The 23,856-nt window shown below is 40.1% G+C and overlaps 1 protein-coding gene across 3 annotated transcripts in view; it reads left to right on the top strand.

Annotated features, from left to right (window-relative positions):
- Positions 1-4,716: 4,716 nt before the first annotated feature.
- The window catches only part of ARHGEF18 (Rho/Rac guanine nucleotide exchange factor 18), a 39,264-nt gene continuing 20,124 nt past the window's right edge, over positions 4,717-23,856 (top strand). Inside the window, exons 1-9 of one of the 3 annotated variants that reach the window (XM_067561154.1) lie at positions 4,717-4,769; positions 12,077-12,221; positions 13,058-13,170; positions 13,330-13,470; positions 15,342-15,592; positions 16,407-16,532; positions 17,899-18,016; positions 18,459-18,707; positions 22,843-22,919. In XM_067561154.1, the coding sequence (XP_067417255.1) occupies positions 12,154-12,221; positions 13,058-13,170; positions 13,330-13,470; positions 15,342-15,592; positions 16,407-16,532; positions 17,899-18,016; positions 18,459-18,707; positions 22,843-22,919 (1,143 nt within the window). In that variant the 5' untranslated portion in view covers positions 4,717-4,769; positions 12,077-12,153. Of the gene's footprint in view, positions 4,770-11,835; positions 12,222-13,057; positions 13,171-13,329; positions 13,471-15,341; positions 15,593-16,406; positions 16,533-17,898; positions 18,017-18,458; positions 18,708-22,842; positions 22,920-23,856 lie in introns of those variants that run through there. The other 2 variants (XM_067561161.1, XM_067561147.1) reach the window with 2 other exon arrangements.

Here is a 23,856-nt window from a genome sequence, read left to right as displayed (position 1 = left end):
GATCAAATGCCTCAGAATGGATTCCTTGAGGACCTGCTCCATGATTTTTCCGGGGACTGAGGTAAGACTGACCAGTCTGTAGTTTCCCAGATCCTCTTCCTTGCCTTTTTTGAAAATGGGCACTAGATTTGACTTTTTCCAATCATCCAGGACCTCCCCCAGTCTCCATGAGTTTTCAAAGATAATGGCCAATGGCTCTGCAATCACGTCAGCCAACTCCCTTATACAACTCCTTTGTATTATAACTTTGTAAGTGAATAAAGCAGAATTAGGGAGTCAGTCTGAAAATGTACCTTTTTACAATGTTGTTAATATATTTTTAGTCTCTTTTGTGGAAATTTATTCATGCTCACATGAATAATTAGTTATAAATGGAATTCTAATTAAGCCTGTAGGTGCTTACAACCATAATTCCTAGGTGTACAAGAAGTGGAGAGATTGCTTTTACAAAAATGTGACATTAGCAAACTATAAAATTCATATGTACTGATGACCTTACACCTGTGGCCTTTTGTCAGTGGAAATCCTAGACTTCTTCAGTTTAAACTGATCCTGCGCTGTATCAATGACATAATGTCCTTATTTCTTCATTTCTTTTTTTTTTAAATTGAATTGTGTTTAGCTGCTGAAAGGTGCCAGATTGACAGCTCTGGACAATGGTTATTCACACAGCAGGTAGAAACAGGCAGTAATTGGTGGGGCAGTGTTGGGGAGAAAATTATCCTATGTGCCTCAGTCCTGCCTTCCGGGTAAGATGGGAGTTCAGTCTCCATGGCTGGGCCCATTCAGTCAGACATAAAGTCATTAAAAACTTTTTCTGATTTCTGTTTTATAATGGTTTTGTTCTGCAGTTTACTTGTTTGTTGCATGGGTGTGTTTGCCATTAGGCACTTCATTGTGTCCATTCCGTATCCATAACACATACTGAGAGCTCTTTTGGCATCTTCCTGAAATGTGCTGGGTTTTTTTCCCTTTTTTCTTTTAGAGCTCTTCATTCTGTGGGTGCCTGTGTTTTACGTTAGTGGGTTCAGCAGTTTATATCCCACATAGAATGGTTAATATAGAGTTCTTCCTTCTGTTTAATGGTAGGATTGAAAGGACTTGTAATACATTTATCATATCCGATTACAGTATCTAGTTAATTTTTCACTGTATTTTTTTTAGTTTTAGTTGTCAAAATTAAGCTTTTTGCATAGAGATTTTCTGTGTGAAAATCCTGTAGGGGTGCAATGCACTTTCAGCACTTTATTCATATGGAAGAAGCTATGCACATATGCACCTTTCATTTCCGGTTGTCATCCCATCTCTCAACAAGCCTGATTCTGACACTTGTTAATTTAGTTAGAAAGACCAAGAGGATGAAGTAATATCTTTCATTGGACTAAGTTCTGTTGATGAAAGAGACAAGTTTTGAGCTGCACTGAGCTCTTTGAGGTATTACCTCATCCTCCTTGTCTCTCTAATATCCTGGAATCAACATGGCTACAGCAACACTGCTAACGTTGATTTATTTAGATATTTGGTCCAGATAAGCATATTACTTGTATTCTCTTCTCAGACATTTATTGTAATCATGGAAAATACTGTTGCATAAAGGAGAGTGTAGTTATCTTACATCAGCAGCAACTAAAACAGGTCACCCTAGGTGCTACTGACTGGCACCATTACAGGGGTTATATTTCTGCATGGATGAACATTGCTCGAACAGTGTTCCCCAGTGCATTAAGCACAAACAGGCTTTTTTCAAGCAGTTACACTGCAAGTCTTCCTGTCATCTTTACAAGCATGTTTTGTGTCCATTGCAAGAAAAGAAAATCATTGACATAAATATACTTTGAGGGTCTTTTGAGGGTCACCATCCATATGTAGAAAGGCACTGTACATTGTACACGAAAAATTATCCTAGTATCTGATTTTGTTTGGCATGTTGCCTGAATTATGTAACTTGATTCAGTTTGCTTTGGAAATAAGAATTCAGAATCTGACGAATATGGGGCTGTGAGAGAGATGGAAATGAACCAGAAGAATATTAGTGAATACTGAGCTCTTTACAGAAAGCAGTGAGAGCTTTTAACAAATAGCATCCTTACGAGAACTAACAGAATTAGTTACATCTGTTGCTTGCAAGATTTTCTGGCAGTTATATTTTTGTTTGGGGGGGTGTTTCTCTGCTTTGTAAACGGGCATGGAATGCTCATTTTTTTTGTTTTGTTAATGTTTGGCAGAATGATTTGAAAGACAAAGATTATACTTTTCATTTTGGTGAGGTGGGGAATCTCAGGTGAGATTAATGAAGAAACCAACAACCAGTTTTCTTCCTGAAAGTCCAGTTACACGGTAGTGGCCAAGGAATAGAACTGATAAACCAAGAAATTCACCATACGCATGCATTCTCACACGAAACAAAGAATAAACTTGCAATACACAAGGTACAAATATTGTAGAACAATGGAGCAGTGAACTGCACTTTTGTACCAGACTGAAATATTTCATATTGCCATTAGACCACGCAAATGAAGAATATTGTTCTGTGCCCATTGGGTTACAATATGAATCTACTATATCCATCCTGCTATACCAGTATTAGAAAAAGTGGTATATTTATGTGGTACTGTTCCTGCCTTTAGGTTGCCAACTGGAGATGCCCCAGAGGTACTCTGGAAATGGTGTTCCTTCCTACCCAGTCTGTCTTGTTGGCATGAGCTTTTTTAATAATGGCTCTTGTCTTCATTCTTTCAAGTTTGATCATTTTGGTGGAAAACCAAGAATAGAAATTGCACAATAAGTATTCCCAGTGGAATATCTGGAGTCATTCCCTGATCCTTTCAGATCTCAGAAATCAGTTATTTCTCTTTGTCTAGATGGGGATGGTAAGCATAACCCAAATATTTTGTACATTTCAGATTGTGCAGTGAATGTCCACAAGAACTGCAAGACTTTACTGGCTGAATGCAGCAGCACCAGACCCAAGGTAGGTTTTACAAACTTCTCTTCCATTATAAGATAGGAGTAATAGCATTTATGTTAGCACTTATGTAGTGCATTGAATTCAGTGGAGCTGTTCTAATTTATACCAGCTAAGATTTTGGCCCTATGTCTTCAAAGCCCTGAATAGTTACTAACTGGTCCAACTAGTATCCCTGGATGGTTTGTGTATGTGTGGGAAACCAGATGCAGAAAGGCTGACTTACGTACGGCTTCATAAGTCAGTCTCAGAGCTGGGATTCACCCTCAGGAATTCCTGGCTCTTGGGCCCATTGTTCGTTCCTGAAATGTGCTGTGTTTCTAAAAGCAAGTGATGCATATTCTTAATTTTTGGTACCCCTGTTTTTTTTATGCCACCACTGCATGGATAAATAGGTAACACAGTATTCTTGGTCCATATTTTGAGGAGGCTCACATGAGAGGGGGAAGATTGATCAGAATAGTTACATTCTAATTATAATCTGAGGACGGTAGGAAAGGAATAGTGGTTTTATGTTCTGAACTGTAATATCTTCTGAATCTTTCCAAGCCATGTTCTTTCCAAGCTCAGTGCTTTGACTTCTAGCCAAGCAGTTCATTTCTTTCTTATCTGTATCAAAGAATGCTCATAAGATTCCATATAAGGTTACAGTGTGGTCATAATCAACTATGTATTTGTACATTTTTTTAGTCCATTCATGCGTTTTAAAACACGGCATTTGAATATCATTTCCTCCTTCAGTTACCTATTGAGACTTACATGAAAACATTTTTTCCCCACATGTGCACGTGTTGATGACTTCAGAGAATGATAGCAGAGCAGGGAGTAATACGGGGAAACAGAGAGCGCAGAACAGCTCAAGTCTTGGCAGTTAAGGGAGAAAGGAGCCAATTTTCAGCCCCCTCCTGAGGGCAGAATGATTATTGGAGTTCTACTTTGTTTCAAACTTGCACATGAACTATATTGCAGCTATCCTCGGTTCAACAGAAATCTTCCATTTACAGATACAATTTTCTACAAACTGTAGTGCATAGCCAGACTGTCACAAATCACCTCCAGGACAAGAGAAAGGAGAGGTGGGGGCTGAAATAGAACAGAAGACAAAATAAATAATGAAATGCAATGAGACCTCATAATAACTACCTGCTATAGAAATGTATTGTTTGTTTTTCCTGCATATTGACATCTTGACTCTTAACAGATTGACCTATGGACATTCCAATGTTATCCAAATGAGAATTTGTCTGTGAGAAAGTTGCATTAATGTATATAAAGCTGTGATTTAAACCTGCACAAAGCCCTGTGCAGACACTCTACTTTTGGTTTAACCAGCTTAAGCCAATTAGGAATTGGTTTAAAATAAACCAAAATAAGCTACCCATAACCTGAAATAAGTGTGCACACAGGGGGTTTGCATGCTTTAACTAAACCTATTTAAAATCACACCTTTAAACTGTGCAGCTTTCTGATGTAGGCAAGGCTGTGTCTTGCTTATACTCGGCAAAGTATTCCTAGCATTTATTTGTAATTTGTAAGTCTAGATACATTGTTTTCTTTCAGGATGTGAAAATATTTTAAAACTCTTTCTAAAAAAGCTTTGGTTTCCTAATCTAAGTGTAAGAACTCACCTGTACTCAGTAATTCATAATACTGAAAATATGGTTCAATGTGAAATGATGCTCTGATCTGTGTACTTAATGGCACACTTTAAGAAAAAAATTTGATTGTTTTCTCCTATGGCAGAAGGATTTTCAACACAGACCTCCTGGATCCCCACAAAGTTCACCCCAGGGCTTTTACCAAGGTTTGTACTAAAGAATGATTTCTGTGCTCAAGGCTTTTCTGTTAAGCTTTATTTTTTTTCCTTAATATGTTTTAGAACAATACACAGTGTATTATTGAAGGTTAGAAGAGGTCTTTTTTAATTAAATGACTTCATTTTTCCCCATTGGGTATGAACTAGAAGTGCTTAGCAGTCTCCTGTGTGTTTTTATTCGTTTATATTTTTATTCTATTTTATACCTTCTTGCTGTGTAACCTCAAAATATCAGAGTGAAGAAAGATCAATAAGCTAGTTTCTCATTGATTGCCTATTCTCTGACTTCTGGAAAGACTAGAACCGTTAACTGGAAGCTTCATTTTACATCAGATTTTCATAATTGTCTATTAAAAACTTGCCTGCAGCTGGTGCTCACTAGCAGTCTCAGAGACAAGCGGGCATTAGCAGTCTGAAAGAGAGATCTTTGTTGAAATAAATTTGGAAAAAGGACTGGGAAAAAATATTTGAAAAGAGCAGTTATTTTGAAACATAGGCTTTGAAATAGCTTTTTGCTACTGCCATGGAAAATATATGCCTGCTTTCAGACAGCGTTATCAAATAGACACATCATTTTTCTTTTTTTTCCCCCCCTGGGCGGTGGTGGTCAAGCTGTGCTGAGGCCGTTTGGATCCCTCCAAATGGGCATTTTCACAATCACAGAAATTGCTCTCATCAAACAGTCTGTAGGATTCTGCACCTTTGCTCTGAGCTGTTTCTAGAATTTGGATACTGGTGTTTATTTCGAGGTACAGCTATTCTTTTCAATCATGCTGTTTGGACTGAGACACTTTATTCATTGTATAGTTGTTGGATTCTAAACTGTTTAAATTTCTGAGAGTCTTTGGTGTTTTACATGGTACCAGACATATGGCTTAGTGATTACATAAAATGCTAAAAGGGTGTTTTCCATCTAGTGGGTCAGATTCAGATCTCTTTTACGCTGGTGTAAGTGTGTTAGAACTGTTCCGGCTTTATGCTGATGTGACTTAGATCACAGTCCACCCCTGTGTGTGCAAAACCCCTACCACATAAAATTGTATTTAACAATGTGTGTTAAGGGGAGAAGCAGACTCCTCAGGTTGTAAGATGAATGGGTTGATCATAACAAGAGCAAAATTAGTCTCTGCCTGTCTCTGTTCAGTTGTGTTTCTCACTGTGAAACACGGTAGATGAGGATGTCTGTTATCTGTAGTGCAGGTGTGTGTCATGGTAGGTGGTGGCTGACTTGCATTTCAAGGGTTTTTAAAACAAACCTTATTGTGGAGACAGCACAACGGGACTAATTGTTAGAATAAGATAGGTGGTTGTTTTTTTTGTTGCCGAGAATGGCTTTGTCTCCTTAAGGGAAGGTTTAGAGACTAAAATAGGAAACATGAAAGAATAATGAAAATGGAAAAAGTTAATCCTAGGTCTTGTGGTTGGAACAGCTCTGTGGTATACAGTCTGGTCTGGTGTGATGGACTAACAGCAATCAATAATGACTCTCAGCAGTGTGCAGACAGTGCTAATTGAACTCAGAAAATGATTTTTTTCTTTGGTGCAGACTCTGCTACATAGACTGAAAAATGGGAATGTAGTCAAAAGTAGAAGGGCCAAGAAGTTGTAAAGGCAGCTAATACCATGGGCAGTACATGTCTTTACTCATAGTACAGTAGAACCTCAGAGTTATGAACTGACCGATCAACCATACTCCTCATTTGGAACTGAAAATACGCAATCAGGAAACAGCAGAGACCAAAAAAAAAAAAAAAAAGCAAACACAGTAGAGTATTGTGTTTAAATGTAAACTTCTAAAAAAAGGGGAAAGTTTAAAAAAATTGATAAGGTAAGGAAACTCTTTCTGTGCTTGTTTCAGTAAATTAATATGGTTAAAAGCAGCATTTTTCTTCTCCATAGTAAAGTTTCAAAGCTGTATTAAGTCAGTGTTCAGTTGTAAACTTTTGAAAGAACAACCATAACGTTTTGTTCCGAGTAATTTTAAGAGTAGGTCCTAAGGTGCAAGGAAACCGCACTGAAGGCCCCAAGATTGGTTGGTCTTAATGGCATTTAAAAATACTTTTTCTGTGTTCTGTTTGGTTTTGGCAATGAAAAGATAAAAGCTGTTAGACTTTATCTTATAAATACATGTTTATAAGATAAAGTCTCTTTGGAATGTGGGTGACCACGCTAAAAGGCTTTATCAGTCTCTTTAGCTTTCCTTAATGGCACTACATTTGCCACGAACGCACCAGTAAATTTGCAGTCTGAAATTCTCAAGGAAATTTGCATATATGTGAAAATATTACACATTTGGTGAACAAATTTGCTTCTAGCCTGATGGTTCAGCAGGCTATCGAAAACCAATTTTTTGAAACCTTCCTTTACCAAATTCTAGTCCTATCTAGTGTGGCATTAGCGTAATATCTGAAATATTGTTTGTTTATGAGATGACGGGTATATGGCACATTCAGAGGATGATTTGTTAGCACTCTTCCTTCTCCAACTCTTCTAAAAGCACCTAAGGTATTGCATCAATAGAAAGAAGAAATTCATTTTAAGCAAGGAAAGTCTGAAGTGTCCCGTTTTCAGTATAGTTTTGGAGTTGCTGTAGGCAGCAGGTTGCTGTGAATTGGACCCTTCCTGGCTGGTGAAAGCAAGCAGGGAAATACTGTGCCTGTTGCTGGTTGAGTCATTGTTTTCCTGTTGGAGACTGGATGCTAGCTATCCTCATGGAAGCTACTGTGAGTCCTCTGCTCAAGAAGCTACCCATTGATGTTGATCTTGCTAACATTGACCAGTATCCATCCAATTTTCCTTTTCTGGCAAAGTCACTGAGATTGTGGCAGGAAGCTCTGGTTTCTAACTGGGCTGTGGAAATCAATCTGGTTTCAGATTTAGGAATTAGACAAATTGATTCCATTGATAGAGGATTTCCTCTTGTCAATGAATGATTCTTTGGGATCTGTCAGCTGCTTTTGATACAACTCACCACTAGGTTTTACTGACACATCTGCACTTCCTAGTAGGGGGAGATGGAGTTGCTTGCACTATTCCTTTCTTCATGAGAAGCTGCAGAGGGTATTTTTGAGTAGTTTCTCTTTTGCCCTGAGGCAGGATATTGTAGGGGTCTGTTTTATTATTCCTTCTGGCTATGAAGGGAAGCAACGTAGGCTACATTGCATACAGTATACCCATGATCCTTGGATCTGTGTCTCTGACACGCCAGACTTGGCTGGTGCAGTGAATGAGTGATTTGGTGTCTGAGTGGGATGTAGGTGAGGGCTTGCTGAGGTAATCTTGGTAGGATGGAGGAACTAACCAGGAACATTCATGAAGATGATGATGTCCATCCAGTGGAGGTAGCAACCTGTCTTAGAGGTTAGCAAGTTCAAGGTTTTATAGAAGAGGGAGTCCCTGGTTGCTTAGGTAGCAGCTGAGGCCCAGGGCGCTTGGTCATGTGCACCTGACTGTTTCTCTCACATGTGGACCTTGCTGCAGTTATCCACATCTTAGTGTCCTGTGCATTCGATGTGGGGCTGTACCTTGGGACTGCGAGGAAGCTGAAGTTAATGCAGAGCACTAAGAACTTCTGTTGAGCAGGGTTTCTTTCGCTCAGGGGACATGCAACACCAGTCTCTGTAATTTGCACTAGCTGCCTTTTTAGCTGCCAGGTGGTGGTCAAGGTGTTGGGTTTACAGCCTCAGGCAGTTTGGGACTTGGCTACCTAAAAGGCTGTGTCTCTTCCCAAGTGATATTACGGTGTTTGTGATGAGGCCCTCACACTAGCAGTTCTAACTCCATTTTCAGAAAAAAGGGGTCGAGGCAGTTTCATGGGAAGGATGTCTGACTTCGGAACTTGCTCCTTCCCTTTCTGCTCTGCCAATGTCTAGATTTGTTAGCCTTTCAGGGCACTGCAAAGCCCATGGCTGCCCCAGGCTTTGGTCAGGAATAGGTTATACCTTGATGATCAAACGAGGGGGGATGTTCTGTTGTATTTGGGGATGGGGGGGGTGAATACTATGACTCTTTATGGTTTTGGATGGGTGGCTTATTTTTGAATTTTATTCTTATTTAAAGGGACTCAGTCAAGTTGAAGTATAGTCACTTAACAAAAGTTAAAAGCTGTTTCAGAACCTACACCTGCTGCTGCCGGTGTTTGTGGTTTTATTGTCCTGCTTTGCTAAACTTTAAAATGCTTTTCTGTCCTCTCTTGCTATGTGAATTACCCATGCAAACTGGGGGGCTGACTCACTTCATATATGAAGCAGGGATAACACAGTCAAAGTGACTATATGTGAAATGCTGTCCTATATGCAGTGTAAACAAATTGAGAAGAATAACTGGTTTTGTTTAATCTTTGTTAGGGGCTACACATACAAATAGCAGGTGAAAAACTCCTCTGACAAAAGTGTGTTGGTGCGTTTTTTTATGAAGTTGACAGCTCTCTTAGTTCTTGTACGCTATCTGGAGCCATGGCTGTGCCTTTGTTAAAATATATAAAGTCTTTGTAGTGCTAGCTTCTTTGTGTTTTACAATTCTGTATAATGGGTAGATTTCCCTTTCTGAAATGTTGTTTAAACAAAATTGCTTGTAGGCTCTAAATTGCTGCTATTAAAGGGTTCCTGTAAGTGGCAAAGTGGGGACTGTAATTAAACTTGGCTTGCTTCTTACTACCCACACTTTTCCATTACTTTCTCTCTATATGTAGGCCCTTCGTTTTTATACATGAAAATCCAATGGCTCAATACTGTAAACTCAACACATCTTTGAAACCTAGAGTTATCCAAGTGAGATTCTAGTGAGTGATAGGGTAAAATGATGAGAGATGCAAAGACTGATAATATTAATATATGTATAGATGACAGTTGTTACTGATGGAGTATTGTGCTAGTGTTTCAATCTGGACAATATCACTATGAGTAGGAATATAATTACAGTAACCTTTTTGTGTACAAATCATACAGAGGTGAAGATTGGTTGCAGTGATATTTTTTAATGCACCCTTCACAACCTTGTTGAGAATGGCACTGTCAGGACACAGAATCCAGTGTGTCGCTACTCGCCCAGAATAGAAGCCTCATCTTCAAAACTGTGCAACATAAAGACACTGTTCCTTAATGGAGGGTCACCACTGTCTTAAAACAAGACTTTTGAGAAGATATAACTCAGCTTCACCAGGAATCTGAATTTCAAACATGCGTGATATTCTCAGGGAAACTCATTTTGAGGGCTCTCCTGAGTGATTGTTGACACGATCTTACCAAGGATTTACCTGCAAATTTGTGACTTGAGCAAACCGAAGATCAGCAGTTTGCAGTTGCCATGTTGCTGTCAAGGACTAGCAGATGTATGAGTTCCATCAGCCACATCAAGAACTGTTTGAAAATCAGAGTCAAGCTGTTAGTTCTAGATAAGAGAACTCCAAACACTGAGCCGCTAGACATAGAAAAATTCTTTAATCCTTGCTTTTTGTCATGATCACAGCATTCAAATATTGTGTTCATGATGATAATAAAATGATCTTCCCACTAACTTTAATCAGGCTTTTGATACAAACCAGTTGGTTTGTAGGTCAACATTTTGCAATAAATGGAACGTTCTCTCATGAGAGGCGGGATCCTGCTATCAATGGAATAGCAAATAGAACAGGGGTGGGGAACCTTTTTGTTGCCAAGGGCCTGATGGTGAACCTTTTTGTTGCCAAGGGCCTAATGGTGGCCCTGGCGGCGGGCGGGGATTCGGCGGCAGGGGGGGATTCGGCGGCGGCAGAGTTACGTGTGGGGCGGTGCCCGCCGCCGAAATGCCGCCGCCGTTTCGGCGGCGTGGTTTTGCAGTGTCCGCAGGGTTCCGTGGGGCAGTAACCGCCTCCGGACTCCACCCGCTGCCGAAAATGAGCAGACGGCGGCAGGGTTTCGGCGGCAGGGTTTCGGCAGCGCGCACTTCCCGCCCGCCCGCGGGCCGGATCAAATTCTTTCGCGGGCCGAATCCGGCCCGTGGGCCGGAGGTTCCCCACCCCTGAAATAGAACATGATCCATCTTCTGTTTAGCTGAACACTAATTTATGTAGCCTGGAGTAATAAAGGCTATAATTTCATTGCAATGTTTTGGTAACTTCCGGAACCAAAGAACTGATTTATACATGTCACCAGACCTGCAAACTGGAATTAAAGCCCCATTCTGTGCATATATTAATGATTATATTTACTAATCCGTGGCTTTTAAAAACGTTACCCATATAGCTGTCCTTGTCATCATCTTGCTCCTCATTTGGTGGAACTTGTGCTGCTCCCTTCCTTCCTCGAGTCTCTTTCGTGAGCTTTCCATCTCTTCTCCTCTGGCATCTTTCTGGGTGTCCCCTCTCCTCTCAGCAGAGCAGCCTTCTGGCTGTTACAAGCACTTGGAAGAAAGGGCAGCTGCAGATTTAATCAGTGATGTGACGTTTCAAAGATTGTCTGGCTGATTTCTCCACCTGTGACTTTTCTAAAATCATTCTGAAAAATAAAATAAAATAAAATAAATGCATTTTATCTCCAGTTCCTTATTTTTCATTACAGGCATTAGTACTAAGAAATTTTATAAAGCCTATTACAGGCTTCCATATATTGTATAATAGTGATTACAGGTTTAAATACCCTTCCAATTTGCAGTCTGTCTAGATTTTTAAAGAATTGAAAAATTGCAGTATTAAAATTCTGTTTAGCGGTGGTATCTGTTATACTGCGTTTGTATCTATAAATCACTGTGTAGCCATAAGCATTTCAGAGAACGGTTGGGTTTTTCGTGATCTCAGATTTTTCTTGTTTGACATGAAATACTCTATGTCCTGTACAATAGGGTGTGAATAATTGTGTGTAGATGATGGTGCTTTACTAAAGGAGAAGATACTTTGCAATTTCCACACTAAATGGGCACAGCAGGGACCAATTTCCTGCACTTCAGACCTGCTGATTTAGCCAATGCAGTAAGTTAAGTGGCAGCTTTACATTTCTAGAAAGATCACAAGGTAGTATAAAAAGAGTGCATCTGTGGGGCCACTTTACTGTGCTAAATCTTAGGGCAGCCAGTTACGAGCATGGGGAATACAAATTCAAAAAGCAGTGGCAGAAACAATCCAATGCCAGCTCATCCTGAGTTGTCTTTTTGTAGTTCTTTTTCACGAAAATGGAATGAGAATGTATTTTTGGACAATGAGCTCTTGACATCTAAGATCTTGTCTGCTCTCCATCCACATTCAGAGAGGAGGGGTTTGAGAGCAGGCAATTTGCAATGTACTCCTCACTTTTTGAGCACCAATTCAGTTTTTGCCTCTGTAGCAGCCTCTCTGAAGGAGCAGCCCCGAAGTGTCCTCCTGGGATCAGATGGCACCCCAGTTCTGTCTCGAAACCTCGGCATGACTATCACCCAAAGAGGAAATTCACACTCTGCTTTGAATACTGCAGGTGCTGTTAATAAATCTGGGTAAGTAGACTGCTTTTCTGTTAAGCCACTTGCTTTGTTTTTCTTACTTGTAAAAATAGTTATGAAACTAAATCCCTTCCAAATTAAGGACATGTATTGCAAGCTGTCGAGTGTATTAGATGAACCCTTTCTGCTGAATTTCATTAGAAATGCTCTCCAGATAGATGGATGTTTCTTTGTGAAGCTGCACAGTCTTTGGAGTGCCTTGCTGCTACAGATAAAATGCCATGGATCAGGGTAACATTTAGATTGTGGCATGTGATTTCCCTCGCCCAAGCTTTATTGTCCATTTAAGTTGATTGTCTCTAGGTCTGTGAAAACCTGGAAATAGTTTCTTAGCCTGAATGTTTTTGGGCTACTGCTGGTTCTGAGTAGTATAATTGACAATGCTTTTAAAATTGAAATATCCCTTGATTAAAATAGGGGACTTTATTAAAGCTACGCATCACATTTTTGTTTGCAACGATTGTGTCTCATCCTATTGACGGAGCTTTTTGTTTGGACTCCGTCCAGTTCATCAACAGAAGATGAGGTGCCTTCTAAGGTGCAGTACCAAAAGTTGTACCGGCGTTGATCCGCCGAGAACAATGGACTTTTAAATTAAACTGGAAATTTGTCCACTGAGTTTCACTGTTTATTACCATGTTGAATTTGACTGTCATGTCAGAAAGCAAGGATAGTCTTTGTTTGTTCTAACTAATTAGCTCTATAATAAAGGAGGAATGCGTGTTAAAATGGTTTGTTACAGATAGTTGAGTTATGCTTTTCTCTTTAAAAAGTTAGTATTCTATGTTAAAGTAACACAGTTGTATTGTATAATTTTTTTGGCTATTTAGACCAATCACAGGAGACATGGATGAAGGGGATTCGGGATTTATAAAATTTAAGCAGACATCAGATGATGTTGTCTCACTTGCACCTTCAACAGCAGAATCCATTTTTCTGGAAGGTATGGAACTTCTCTGACTTTTGAGGATTTCCTGCTGTTCTTATGTTTCGGAGAGATTGTTTAAGTGTTTTAACTCATTTTGTGTTCATAAAAGTTATCAGAGGCTATGACCAGGGCATAGTGTGGCACTTGGTTAAACAGAATGTGCTTTTGATCTAGATGCATACTCTTCCTCTCTGAGAAGTGAGATTGAAACAGATGCTCATGAGTTTGAGGCAGAATCTTGGAGTCTCGCAGTGGAACAGTCTTATGCAAAGAAGCAAAACAGAGCAGTTATAAAAAGGCAAGATGTCATTTATGGTAAGAACAATTTATTTCTGTCATTTACATAGTGTTTCTATTTTAAAATGTCTCCTATTGCTATTTTAAATAGTATAATAGGATTCCGTAATTTCACTGCCTCCCTGTATTCCCTTGTATTTAGAAGCCAGGACTGTATGAAGATTTCCCTTCTTCTAGCCCCTGAACCTGCTGTGTACTTAAGTTCTGGTTCCAGTTATATTGTTAAACACCTTGTGGTTTCCAGATTGCTAATGTGAACTGTAAATTCCACCTATAAAACAAGGAAATTTCCTTCACCACCACCTCAGGCCACGATCTGGGGGTATCTTGATCTAAGCAGAGTGCTTGGTCACTGCTTGGTTGGAAGATTTCCAAGAAATACTCCAGATCCACAAGAAAGTAGCATTGGTCCCTAGTGAGCAGTGATCTTCCTTCAGTACTCCCCAAAGGCCCAGAATGTGGTTTTTTATGCACATCAGTGTTGCTGGAGGCATTATCTTTCTAATGAGACATAAAGCTAAATTTATGACTTCATGTTCATAAGGATCCCATGGTTCCTTTTGCAACAGTAGGCTTGTCAGCCCTGTTGCCCTGGCCAAATTGCAATCTATAATCCTAAAACACCTTCTATGATTTTAATTGGATTATAAGGAGTCTTCATTTCTCCTTCTAGAAACGCTTTCCTGAAGTGTTTCTGGTTCAGAATGCTGCCTGTGATTCCACCCAAGAGTTGTATGAAAATTATTTATTTATTTATTTTTTCTTTGAAATTCTTTACAAATTGCATGTATAGGGATTATTATTGCTGTCAGGGGATCTTGATTACTTTTTCTGCCCTGCATACTACACAATATTTACTGCTTTTTAGTGATAGCCTAGAGAATTGAGCTGTCAGCTGGGCACTCTCCTCAGAGTTGTGTTGCATACCCAGCTGATCTGAGGAAACTCTTTAGCACTACCATGCTGAGATATTGCTGCTCTAGTCCTCGCCAGTATTGGTGATAGTACTTTATTAATGTCTGGGAGAGATCCAAAAGCACCATGGATGAGTTTTCCTTAGGCTGGCTTCCTTAGCTGTGAGAGTATGTCATGTCCCATGTTTCTATTCTAATGAGATGCTTAGATTACAAGGTCTCCTAGGCTTTGACCTGAATCCACACAGAACCTGTCAGTCTTTACTTGACCTCTGTAATAGGTCACTTTGTAGGACACATTGAAAAATGTAACTGAAAGCACTTTCTCCGAGGAATGCACAAATTGAAACGTGCCCACTGTGGTATCTGGGCAAACTTTACAGCTTCTAACACACAGCAGGATAATACCATCTGCCAATTTATCTTGCCTGTAAGAAGTTATGGGCATGTTTTATAAATTCAAAATGGAGTAAAATAGTTGAGCTATAAATGCCCTTCATTATTTCAATGCTACCTTTGCCAGCAACATGCACTAGCAGTATGGTAAGTGGCTTTCTAAGAATGCTGATTTTCATAGCCTGCTCTGTTAGCAGGAGTTCTCAAAGTGGGGGCTGGGACCCCTCAAGGGGTCACAAGGTTATTATGGGTGGGGTTGCAAGCTGTCAGCCCTCGCACAAGCCGTGGCTGTCAGCCCCATGCATGGCTGACAGCCAGAGCCCTTCAAAGCTGGGTGGCCAGAGAGCAGCGGCTGCTGACTGAGTGCTCTGAAGGCAGCGCCGTGCCCAGCAGCAGCACAAAAGTAAGGGTGCGATGGCATGGGGGTGGGAGGAGTGGAATGGTATTTTGGGGGAGGCGACACAGCCTGAAATATTTTCAAAGGGGTTCCAGCAAAAACAGTTGGAGAACACCTGTTTAGCTGCTTTGCCAGCCACTGCCTAACATTTCTAAATGACTGCTGGCCTTTTTCCTCTCCAGAGCTCATGCAGACTGAAATGCATCATGTTCGAACACTGAAAATCATGCTGAAGGTGTACTCCAAAGCACTGAGAGAGGAGCTGCAATTCACTAACACGGTCATCAACAAAATCTTCCCTTGTGCGGATGAATTGCTGGAGCTGCATGGGGAGTTCCTGTTTCAATTAAAGGAGCGACGGAAGGCGTCCTTGGAGGAAGGCAATGACCGGAATTACGTTATCCAGAACATTGGAGACCTCTTGGTACAACAGGTGTGAACTGAGTGCTAATAACATTAGTTGATTCTATATTTAACTTCTAAGAACTTAACTGTAAGATTAAAGTTGGGTTGAGTAAAGTTTGAGTATAGGGGGCCCTTGACAAAACACTGTGTTTTAAATGCTCTTTCCAATGCAATGTTTGTCTTTGGCTTTCAGAAGCGCAGCTTGTCACTAATTGTGTGAAATGTTAAACATTTTCCTTGTGTGTTTATGTGCTACATGGCATGCTGCTGGGAGGGGCGTGTTCCTGCTTCCTGTCCACTCCAAAATCAAAGTAGAACACCACTGATGTCCTTCAAAGGAGAGTCCTGATATTCCTTCTGAACACAGCTCTCCTGCAGCTATTGCTGACCCTCTTGGGTTATAGATTTTTTGTTTTTGTTCTTTATTCTTGCTGTAATAGGCTTTCCCTTTTTTTGGTAACTCTATATGCTCTTCTTGACCTGGAATGATGCAACAGAAACATTCTCACATCACCACCAATTTGATGCCCCTTCCATCTCCAGAAAAGCTCTGAGTTTAAGTCCTAGAAGCTCTTACTCACATTTGTCTTTCTGCCAGGAATAAATGAATATTGTTTATCTCTTTGGTACATTGTTGTGTCTGAGCCACTCCACTTTTTAAACCTCTCTCCTATTTCTGGTGCAGGAGAAGAAGCTGGAATAGCAAAGGAATTTGACCCCAAAAGCCAATAAGCACAAAGCCTGATTAAACCCAAGAGTGTTACAGTAGCCAAGCTCTCTGGGAGTGATTGATTTAATTTTAAACTGGCTAATTTAATGTCCTTCCTCATGTTTCCAATTAGTTTTCAGGTGAAAGTGGAGAGAGAATGAAAGAAAAATATGGTGTGTTCTGCTGTGGTCACAATGAAGCTGTCAGCCACTATAAGGACCTGCTGCAGAGTAGCAAGAAGTTCCAAAACTTAATAAAGGTAAAATACCCAGCCAGTGACCCAATCCAGTTTGCATGTAACACAGGTTAACAAGAAAACTAGTTCTAAAGAGGCCTGGTGGATAGAGGCCTGGACAGGGGCTTAGAAGACCTAGATTCTGTTCCTGGCTCTGCTACTGGCCTGCTGGGTGACCTTAGGCAAGCCACTTCACCTCTCTGCCTCAGTTTCCTTATATCTAAAATGGCAATAATCATACTTGTCTTCTTTGAGATCTACCATAAGAAATGTTGTATAAGAACTAGGTTCTACTGTTGTTATAGTTTTGCCCACTATGACATCTCTCCAGAATCAAGAGACTGGCTCTGGGACATGTGTCTGTCTTTTGTGCACTGGAATGTGCAGCCAAACATAGGTAGAACAAGAGAAACTATATTTGGAAATATTATAACATAGTCAAATTGGAAGGAGTTAACCCAGATCTTAGATGAACACTGCATGGTCCAGGTCTGTGGAATTTTCCAAATCCTAGAGTTCAGTAGTTCTGAGTACTAGTTCCTCGTATGTGATGTCTTTAAAAGGGACAATTCATTACTTTCAAGAATTTAAATAATGAGTTTAAATATGCAATGCATCTATGTTCTGAAAAGAAAAGAGCCATGAATCTGTAATCCATTCTACTGGCAGGATCCTAGGATACCTGGAACTGGACTGACTGTTGGAGTTCTGATGCTTGTGGAGCTGGATTGATTAGCATTAATAAATGTAAAAACAACGAGAGTTCTATGGCACTTTAAAGACTAACAAATTTAATTTCAGCAGGCATAAGCTTCCGTGAGCCTCAGCTCACTTCCTCAGTTGCAGTAGATCTAGATTTATTAGCATTAAATTCCAAAACCCTGGTAAAGGAGAAACCTGTACACTATTCAATAGCAAGTATTATTCAGCACAATTAGACTGAATCTGATTAGAAAATATTTATAAATATATTTTTAAAGTGGGCATATTATGAAAGAAAAAAGAAAATCCATCGTTAAATGAGAAATCCAACCGTTGGAAGCTGGGTATTGCTCTGCTTTGGCCCAGGTCTGTTGTGCACTAGCCGGACATAACATTAAAATATATTTTCCCTGTGATGCGAGTCCGAGCTAGGTATGCTGTGTGCAAGAGGTGCCTATTGCTATTTTGTGATTGACACTCATGAGTCTGTGGTGCGAGAATGGCCACAGGGTCCTCTAGTCAGTGAAGATCTTGTTACACACAAGAGACATTTCAAGAGTTAAGGAATGTGTAAATGGGGATGGGGAGGGGACGGAGGAGGCCTATATCAAATGCAGATTGTATCTCAACATGCAGTTTATGCACATAGAGCTGACTAACCATTTGCTCTATTTTTTTTGCTCCCTAGAAAATAGGTAACTCTTCTATTGTGAGGAGACTTGGTGTCCAGGAGTGTATCCTCCTAGTCACTCAACGCATTACAAAGTACCCAGTGCTGGTGGAGCGTATTATTCAGAATACAGAAGGTATATTATTTATAGATGCCCTGTAGTATCTGCCCGCCCTGCCCTGGCTGTCTTCTTGTGCACCAGACTCTTTCTAAACATGGGGGATTGTCTGGGACTCCCTTTAGGCCCTGCCCCTTCACTCCTTTTTCACTTGAAGGGGTTGTTATTGAGCCACACAAATCACTCCCACCCCATCACAGGCTCAGGGGCAGTGTTAGATTTAACTCTAAAGAGCCTCTCAATTTGATCAGAATTTGGTGCTTTGCCTTTTTTTTGACTTTATGCTCCAAAGAAACACTTTGAGCTCCTAAGCACAGAGCCTGTCACATAAGGTGATGTTTGGGGTTGGGTGGGTTAGGAGCATTTTGTGTCCTGGAAATCTAAACAACTTTCATTTTATGAATTATTTCCTTAAATTCTGCAGCAAAGAGAGACTAACTAACACTCTGTCTCTCTCTAGCTGGCACTAAGGATTATGAAGATCTGTCCCAGGCACTCAGTTTAATTAAGGACATGATCACTCATGTCGATGCCAAGGTAAATGAGTGTGAGAAGGGGCAGCGTCTTAGAGAGATTATGTACAAAATGGAGCTGAAATCATCAGGGAAATTCAAGAATGGGCTGCTCTTCCGGAAGGATGACATAGGACAGCGGCGGCTCCTGCTGGATGGGATGCTGTACTGGAAAGCAGCATCAGGGAGGCTCAAAGGTAAATAAAAAGGCTGAAAGGGAAAAAACACAACTAGAAAACAAGATTTCCATTTGATTAGTAACTGTTTACACTGAATCGATCAGTAATAAAATCGGATAATAACAACCTGCTAGTTTAATAGGATATTGGAGGAAACAGCATTTGTTCTATTTCAGACTTGTCAAATAAACAATTCTATAATGATACATGATAAGTTCCTTATGCAATTTGCTTATAATCTGTCTGATCCGCTGCCCAATTCAAATGGGAGGTTTTTAGATAGATGACAAGGTGTTGAGTCATACCTTCTCAGACTCCTGTGGAAAGACATTATCTTGTGCGAGCTCCAGTTCACACTTTGAAAAGTGGTCATGCCAACCTTATGACACCTTCCTTCCACAAAGTGACTGTCTGGCCAGAAAATCAAAACTGAACATGTTAACAAGTCAGTTGCTGAAAAGTACAAGGAGTGAATTCATTGGCTAATCTGATGTAGCCAAAGGGATCTGGTGCCTGTGGGTTTCACACAGTTTGATAAGATTTTGCTGCTGGAATAAAGGCATGTTCCCTCATGAGCAGATTGAGTTTATATGTTAACCTGTGCCTCAGAAGAACTTTTAATCTTCAAATCTCTTTGCAAATAGTTTAATGTGTTCCTTTTGTATTCCTGCAAAAAGTGCATTCGTTCAGGCTGTGTATGTGGCCTTCCAAATTGAAAGGAATAATGCACCTGATATTGCAATGCTGACTGTATGAAAAGCCTGTCGAATAGTGTTTAGAATAGATGTGAACAATTAGCAAGTATTTCCACTTTTTCCCCTTCTCTTAAAACTTTTGCTGCTTTAATCTAGCTTTTCTTTGGAGATGGATGTCCATAATCATCATGCATTAGAAATACCTAAATAGAGCTGCAGATAGGTGTTTAATCTACATCTGATATGGGCAGTGCCTATCACAAGTGTCTGAGAGAAATAAGTATGATCAATGCCCTATGTATTTGATGTTGCAAAATAATTTGCTTTGGAATACACCCTGACTGCAGAACCATGCTCCAGAATCTAAGCTTTCCTTATTTACAAAGATTGTTGTAGCCCTCGTGGTGGTAAAAATGACCTTTAACAACATGATCGGATGCTGTAGCCATGGCTCTGTGGGGTGATCTACTCCATTCCTCTCAATAGGCTTTAAATCTGAACCCTAACTAATTACATTAAAATGTCAATATTCTTAACTACTTCACTGCTGATCATTTTAACAGGAACCTGCTAATCTCATCCCAGGATCCCAAACTGCATAACATGCCTTCCTAGGTTCAAAAGCCACAGCTAGAAAGCCTCTGACTCGACCCATGACAGTGAAGTGGTTTTGATTTAGTCCTAAATGGAGCACAGGATCTGGTACAAGAGGTGACTATAGTTGAGCTGCTCAGTAATAGCGACCATAATGTAACCATTAAATTTAACATCCTTGTAGATTATAGGGGCGAAAATGCCAAAGGAACCCATCACAGTAGCATTTAATTTAAAAAAGGGGAACTATACATAAATGAGGAAGCTAGTTAAACAGAAATTAAAAGGAACAGTCATAAGGACGAACTGCCTGCAAACTGCATGTAGGTTACTTAAAAATCCCATAATAAAGTCTCAAATTAAATGTATACCTCCCACCCCAAAAACAACAGTAATAACAAAAACAGAGCCAAAAAAATGCCACCACGGCTAAACAGCAGAGTAAAAGAGGGAGGCAGAGGCAAAAAAGACATCCTTTTAAAATTGGAAGTCAAATCTTATGAGGGACACTAGAAAGGAGCATAAACTGTGACAAGTCGAGTGTAAAAGTATAAGGCAGGCCAAGAAAGAATTTGAAGAGCAACTGACTAAGGACGCACAAACTATCAGCAACATTTTTTCAAATCCATCAGGAGCAGAAAGCCTGCCAGTCAGTTGGGGCCACTGGACAATGCAGGTGCTAAAGGACCACTCCAGGAAGACAAACAAGGCTGTTGCCAAGAAGCTAAATGAATCCTTTGTATTAGTCTTCAGTGCAGCGGCTATGGGGGGAGATCTCCCATCTGAACATTCTTTTTAGGTGGCAAATCTGAGGAACTGTCCCATCTTGAGCTGTCAGGAGAGGAAGTTTTGGAACTAATTGTTAAATTCAACAATAAGAAGTCACCAGGACCAGATGGGATTCACCTAAGGGTTCTGACGGAACTTAAATATGAAATGGCAGAACCACTAACTGTGGTAATTAACTTACTGGTTAAATCAGTCTCTGCACCAGATGACTGGCGGATAGCTAATGTGATGCCAATTTTTAAACAAGGTCTAGGTGATCTTGGCAACTGTAGGCCAGTAAGTCTGACCTCAGTGCCAGGCAAATTTGGTTGAAACTAGAGTAAAGAATAGAATTATCAGACATAGATGAACATGGTATGTTGAAGAAGAGCCAACCCAGCTGTTGTAAAGGGAAATCAGACCTCACCAATCTATTAGAATTCTTTGAGGGGGTCAACAAGCATGGGTGACCCAGTCAATATAGTATACTTGGATTTTCAGAAAGCTTTTGACAAGGTTCAACACCAAAGGCTCTTTAACCAAAGTAAATACTTATGGGAGAAGAGAGAAGGTCCTCTTATGGATCAATAACTGGTTAAAAGATAGGAAACAAAGGGTAGGAATAAAAGGTGACTTTTCACAATGGAGAGGGGGTAATAGTGGGATCCCCCAAGGATCTGTCCTGGAACCTGTGCTGTTCATGCCTTTTTCCAGATCATTTGTGAATATGATGAACAGTGAGGTGGCAACATTTGTAGATGATGCAAAATTATTCAGATAGGTAAGTCCAAAGCAGTCTGAAAAGTCACAGAGGGATCTTATAAAACTGGATGACTGGGCAACAAAATGGCAGATGAAATTCAATGTTGAATGCAAAGTGAAAAAAATGAAAAAATAATCCCAACTATACAACAAAATGATGGGGTCTAAATTAGCTGTTACCACTCAAGAACGATTGTTGAGTCATTGTGGTTAGGTCCCTGAAAACATCCACTTGTGCAACAGCAGTCAAAAAGCTAACAATGTTAGGACCCATTAGGAAAGTGACAGTTAATAAGACAGAAAATATAATGCCACTCTATAAATCCATGGTACGCTCGGTCATAGTATGGTCATCTCATCTCAAGAAAGCTATATTAGAATTGGAAAAGGTACACAAAAGAGCAATGAAAATAATTAGGGGTATGGAACAACTTCTGTATGAGGAGAGATTAAAAAGACTGGAACTGTTCATCTTCGAAAAGAGATGACTAAGGGGATGTATGATAGAGGTCTATAAAATCATGAATGGTGTGGAGAAAGTGAATAGGGAAATGTATTTACCCCTTCACCTAACACAAGAACTAAGAAATTAATAGGCAGCAGGTTTAAAACAAACATAAGGAAGTATTTCTTCACACAGTGCACAGTCAGCCTGTGGGATTGGTTGCCAGGGGATGTTGTGAAGGCTGAAAGTATAACTGGGTTCAAAAAAGAATTAGATAAATTCATGGAGGATAGGTCCATCGAAGGCTGTTAGCCAAGATGCTGAGGGACACAGTCCCATGCTCTGGATGTCCCTAAGCCACCGCTAGAAGCTAGGTCCAACAGGGGATGGATCACTTGATAATTTCACTGTTCTGTTCATTCTTACTGAAGCACCTGGATACTGGAGATGGACCATTGATCTGAGCCAATATGGCCATTTTTTTAAGACAAAATCTGCAACCCATTGAAAATATGGGTCAACATAAAATAAATAACACAATGGCTACTTTATTACCTATATTCATTGTCATATTCATTTTAGTAAAAGCATCAATTTGTTATTAATTTAAAATGAAGTTGCAGAAACCATGGGTCCTGACCACATAATTGAGGTCTAACTTGCTGCAGAGAACACATGGCCTTGCTTATAATCCATCCAGGTAGACTGCTTCACAAAATGGCGCATCACAATGTAGAATGATATTGAAAGAATTCTGGTACCAAAACATTCTCTTTAAATCATCTGCACTGTTCAGCATTTACACTGTAGTGCTAACTCAAGTGGTTGTTTGTCTGCATCAGTCTTTTGACTTTAAAACAATTTAATTTTTCTTATGTTGCCTTGGTAGATATTCTGGCTGTCTTGTTAACTGATGTACTTTTACTATTGCAAGAAAAGGACCAAAAATATACTTTTGCATCTGTGGTATGTATCTTTCTGCTTCATTAAAATATTCATTCAACAGTATTCATGAAAGCGACTGTGACTAAAGGAAGAATGCTGGTAGCTGAATTCCTGTTAAATATTCATATTAGGGTAGTGATCGAGCTCCCCAATTGAGATCAAGGCCTCATTGTGCTGGGTTTTTCATAAACATACCGGAATGGCTTATGGAATTCAGACCCATCTAGCAGCTAATGTGGAGACTCCATCTATGTTGGTTGGGAATCTGTTGCCACTGGAAGTGGATGTGTCATTGTACACAACAGAAACAGAAGAGTAATGAGAGCAGTGAGTTTGTTCTTATAAAGCTAAACAAATGTGCACGCGCACACACGCACACCCCCTTGTGAACTGCAGAGTCACCCACACAGAAGAAAAAAGAGAAGATACTTGAAAGAAAAATAAGATTAGAAAACATACCAGGAATCTTGGGGCCACTTCTGGAATAAAGTTTTAAACCTGGTTCAGCCACTGTACTTTTCTCTTGGTACGGAACTACTAACTCAAGCAAACTGTCTAACTTTCTTTGCACTGAGCCCCGTTCTGTGTTCTTCTCATGCTCCCTCCTGTTTTTGTGCTGGCTCTCTCCCTGTCACTGAGTTCTGGCCTGGCTTGTTGTGTCTGCCAGCAGCATGTGTGGAAGTGTACTAGAACCCTGCTTTGAAAGGCACCTGCAAACCTTTACAGAGTGGGACTCTGCTGCTCAGCTTTCCTTCAAAGTATTAATTGGAGGCTTGATGAAGGAAAAAGAATATGCTATTTCAGCTGGGTAAATGGTAGATTGTGACCACGGTAGCCTGTGACCTGCTGGCATATGCAAATGTAATGAGCATTAACCCATATGTAATTACTGCAGCAATTTGGAGCACTTGGCCAATGAATTCGCTTGTTTTTCAAGGTGTTGCATAGTTGTTACCTA

Source organism: Emydura macquarii, unplaced genomic scaffold (assembly GCF_026122565.2).
Source record: "Emydura macquarii macquarii isolate MOO-44397 ecotype Brisbane River unplaced genomic scaffold, CSIRO-AGI_Emac_v2 contig_306, whole genome shotgun sequence".
Classification (NCBI taxonomy): domain Eukaryota; kingdom Metazoa; phylum Chordata; order Testudines; family Chelidae; genus Emydura; species Emydura macquarii.
Note: the sequence above shows the minus strand (reverse complement) of the source record. Positions and strands in the feature narration are given on the sequence as shown.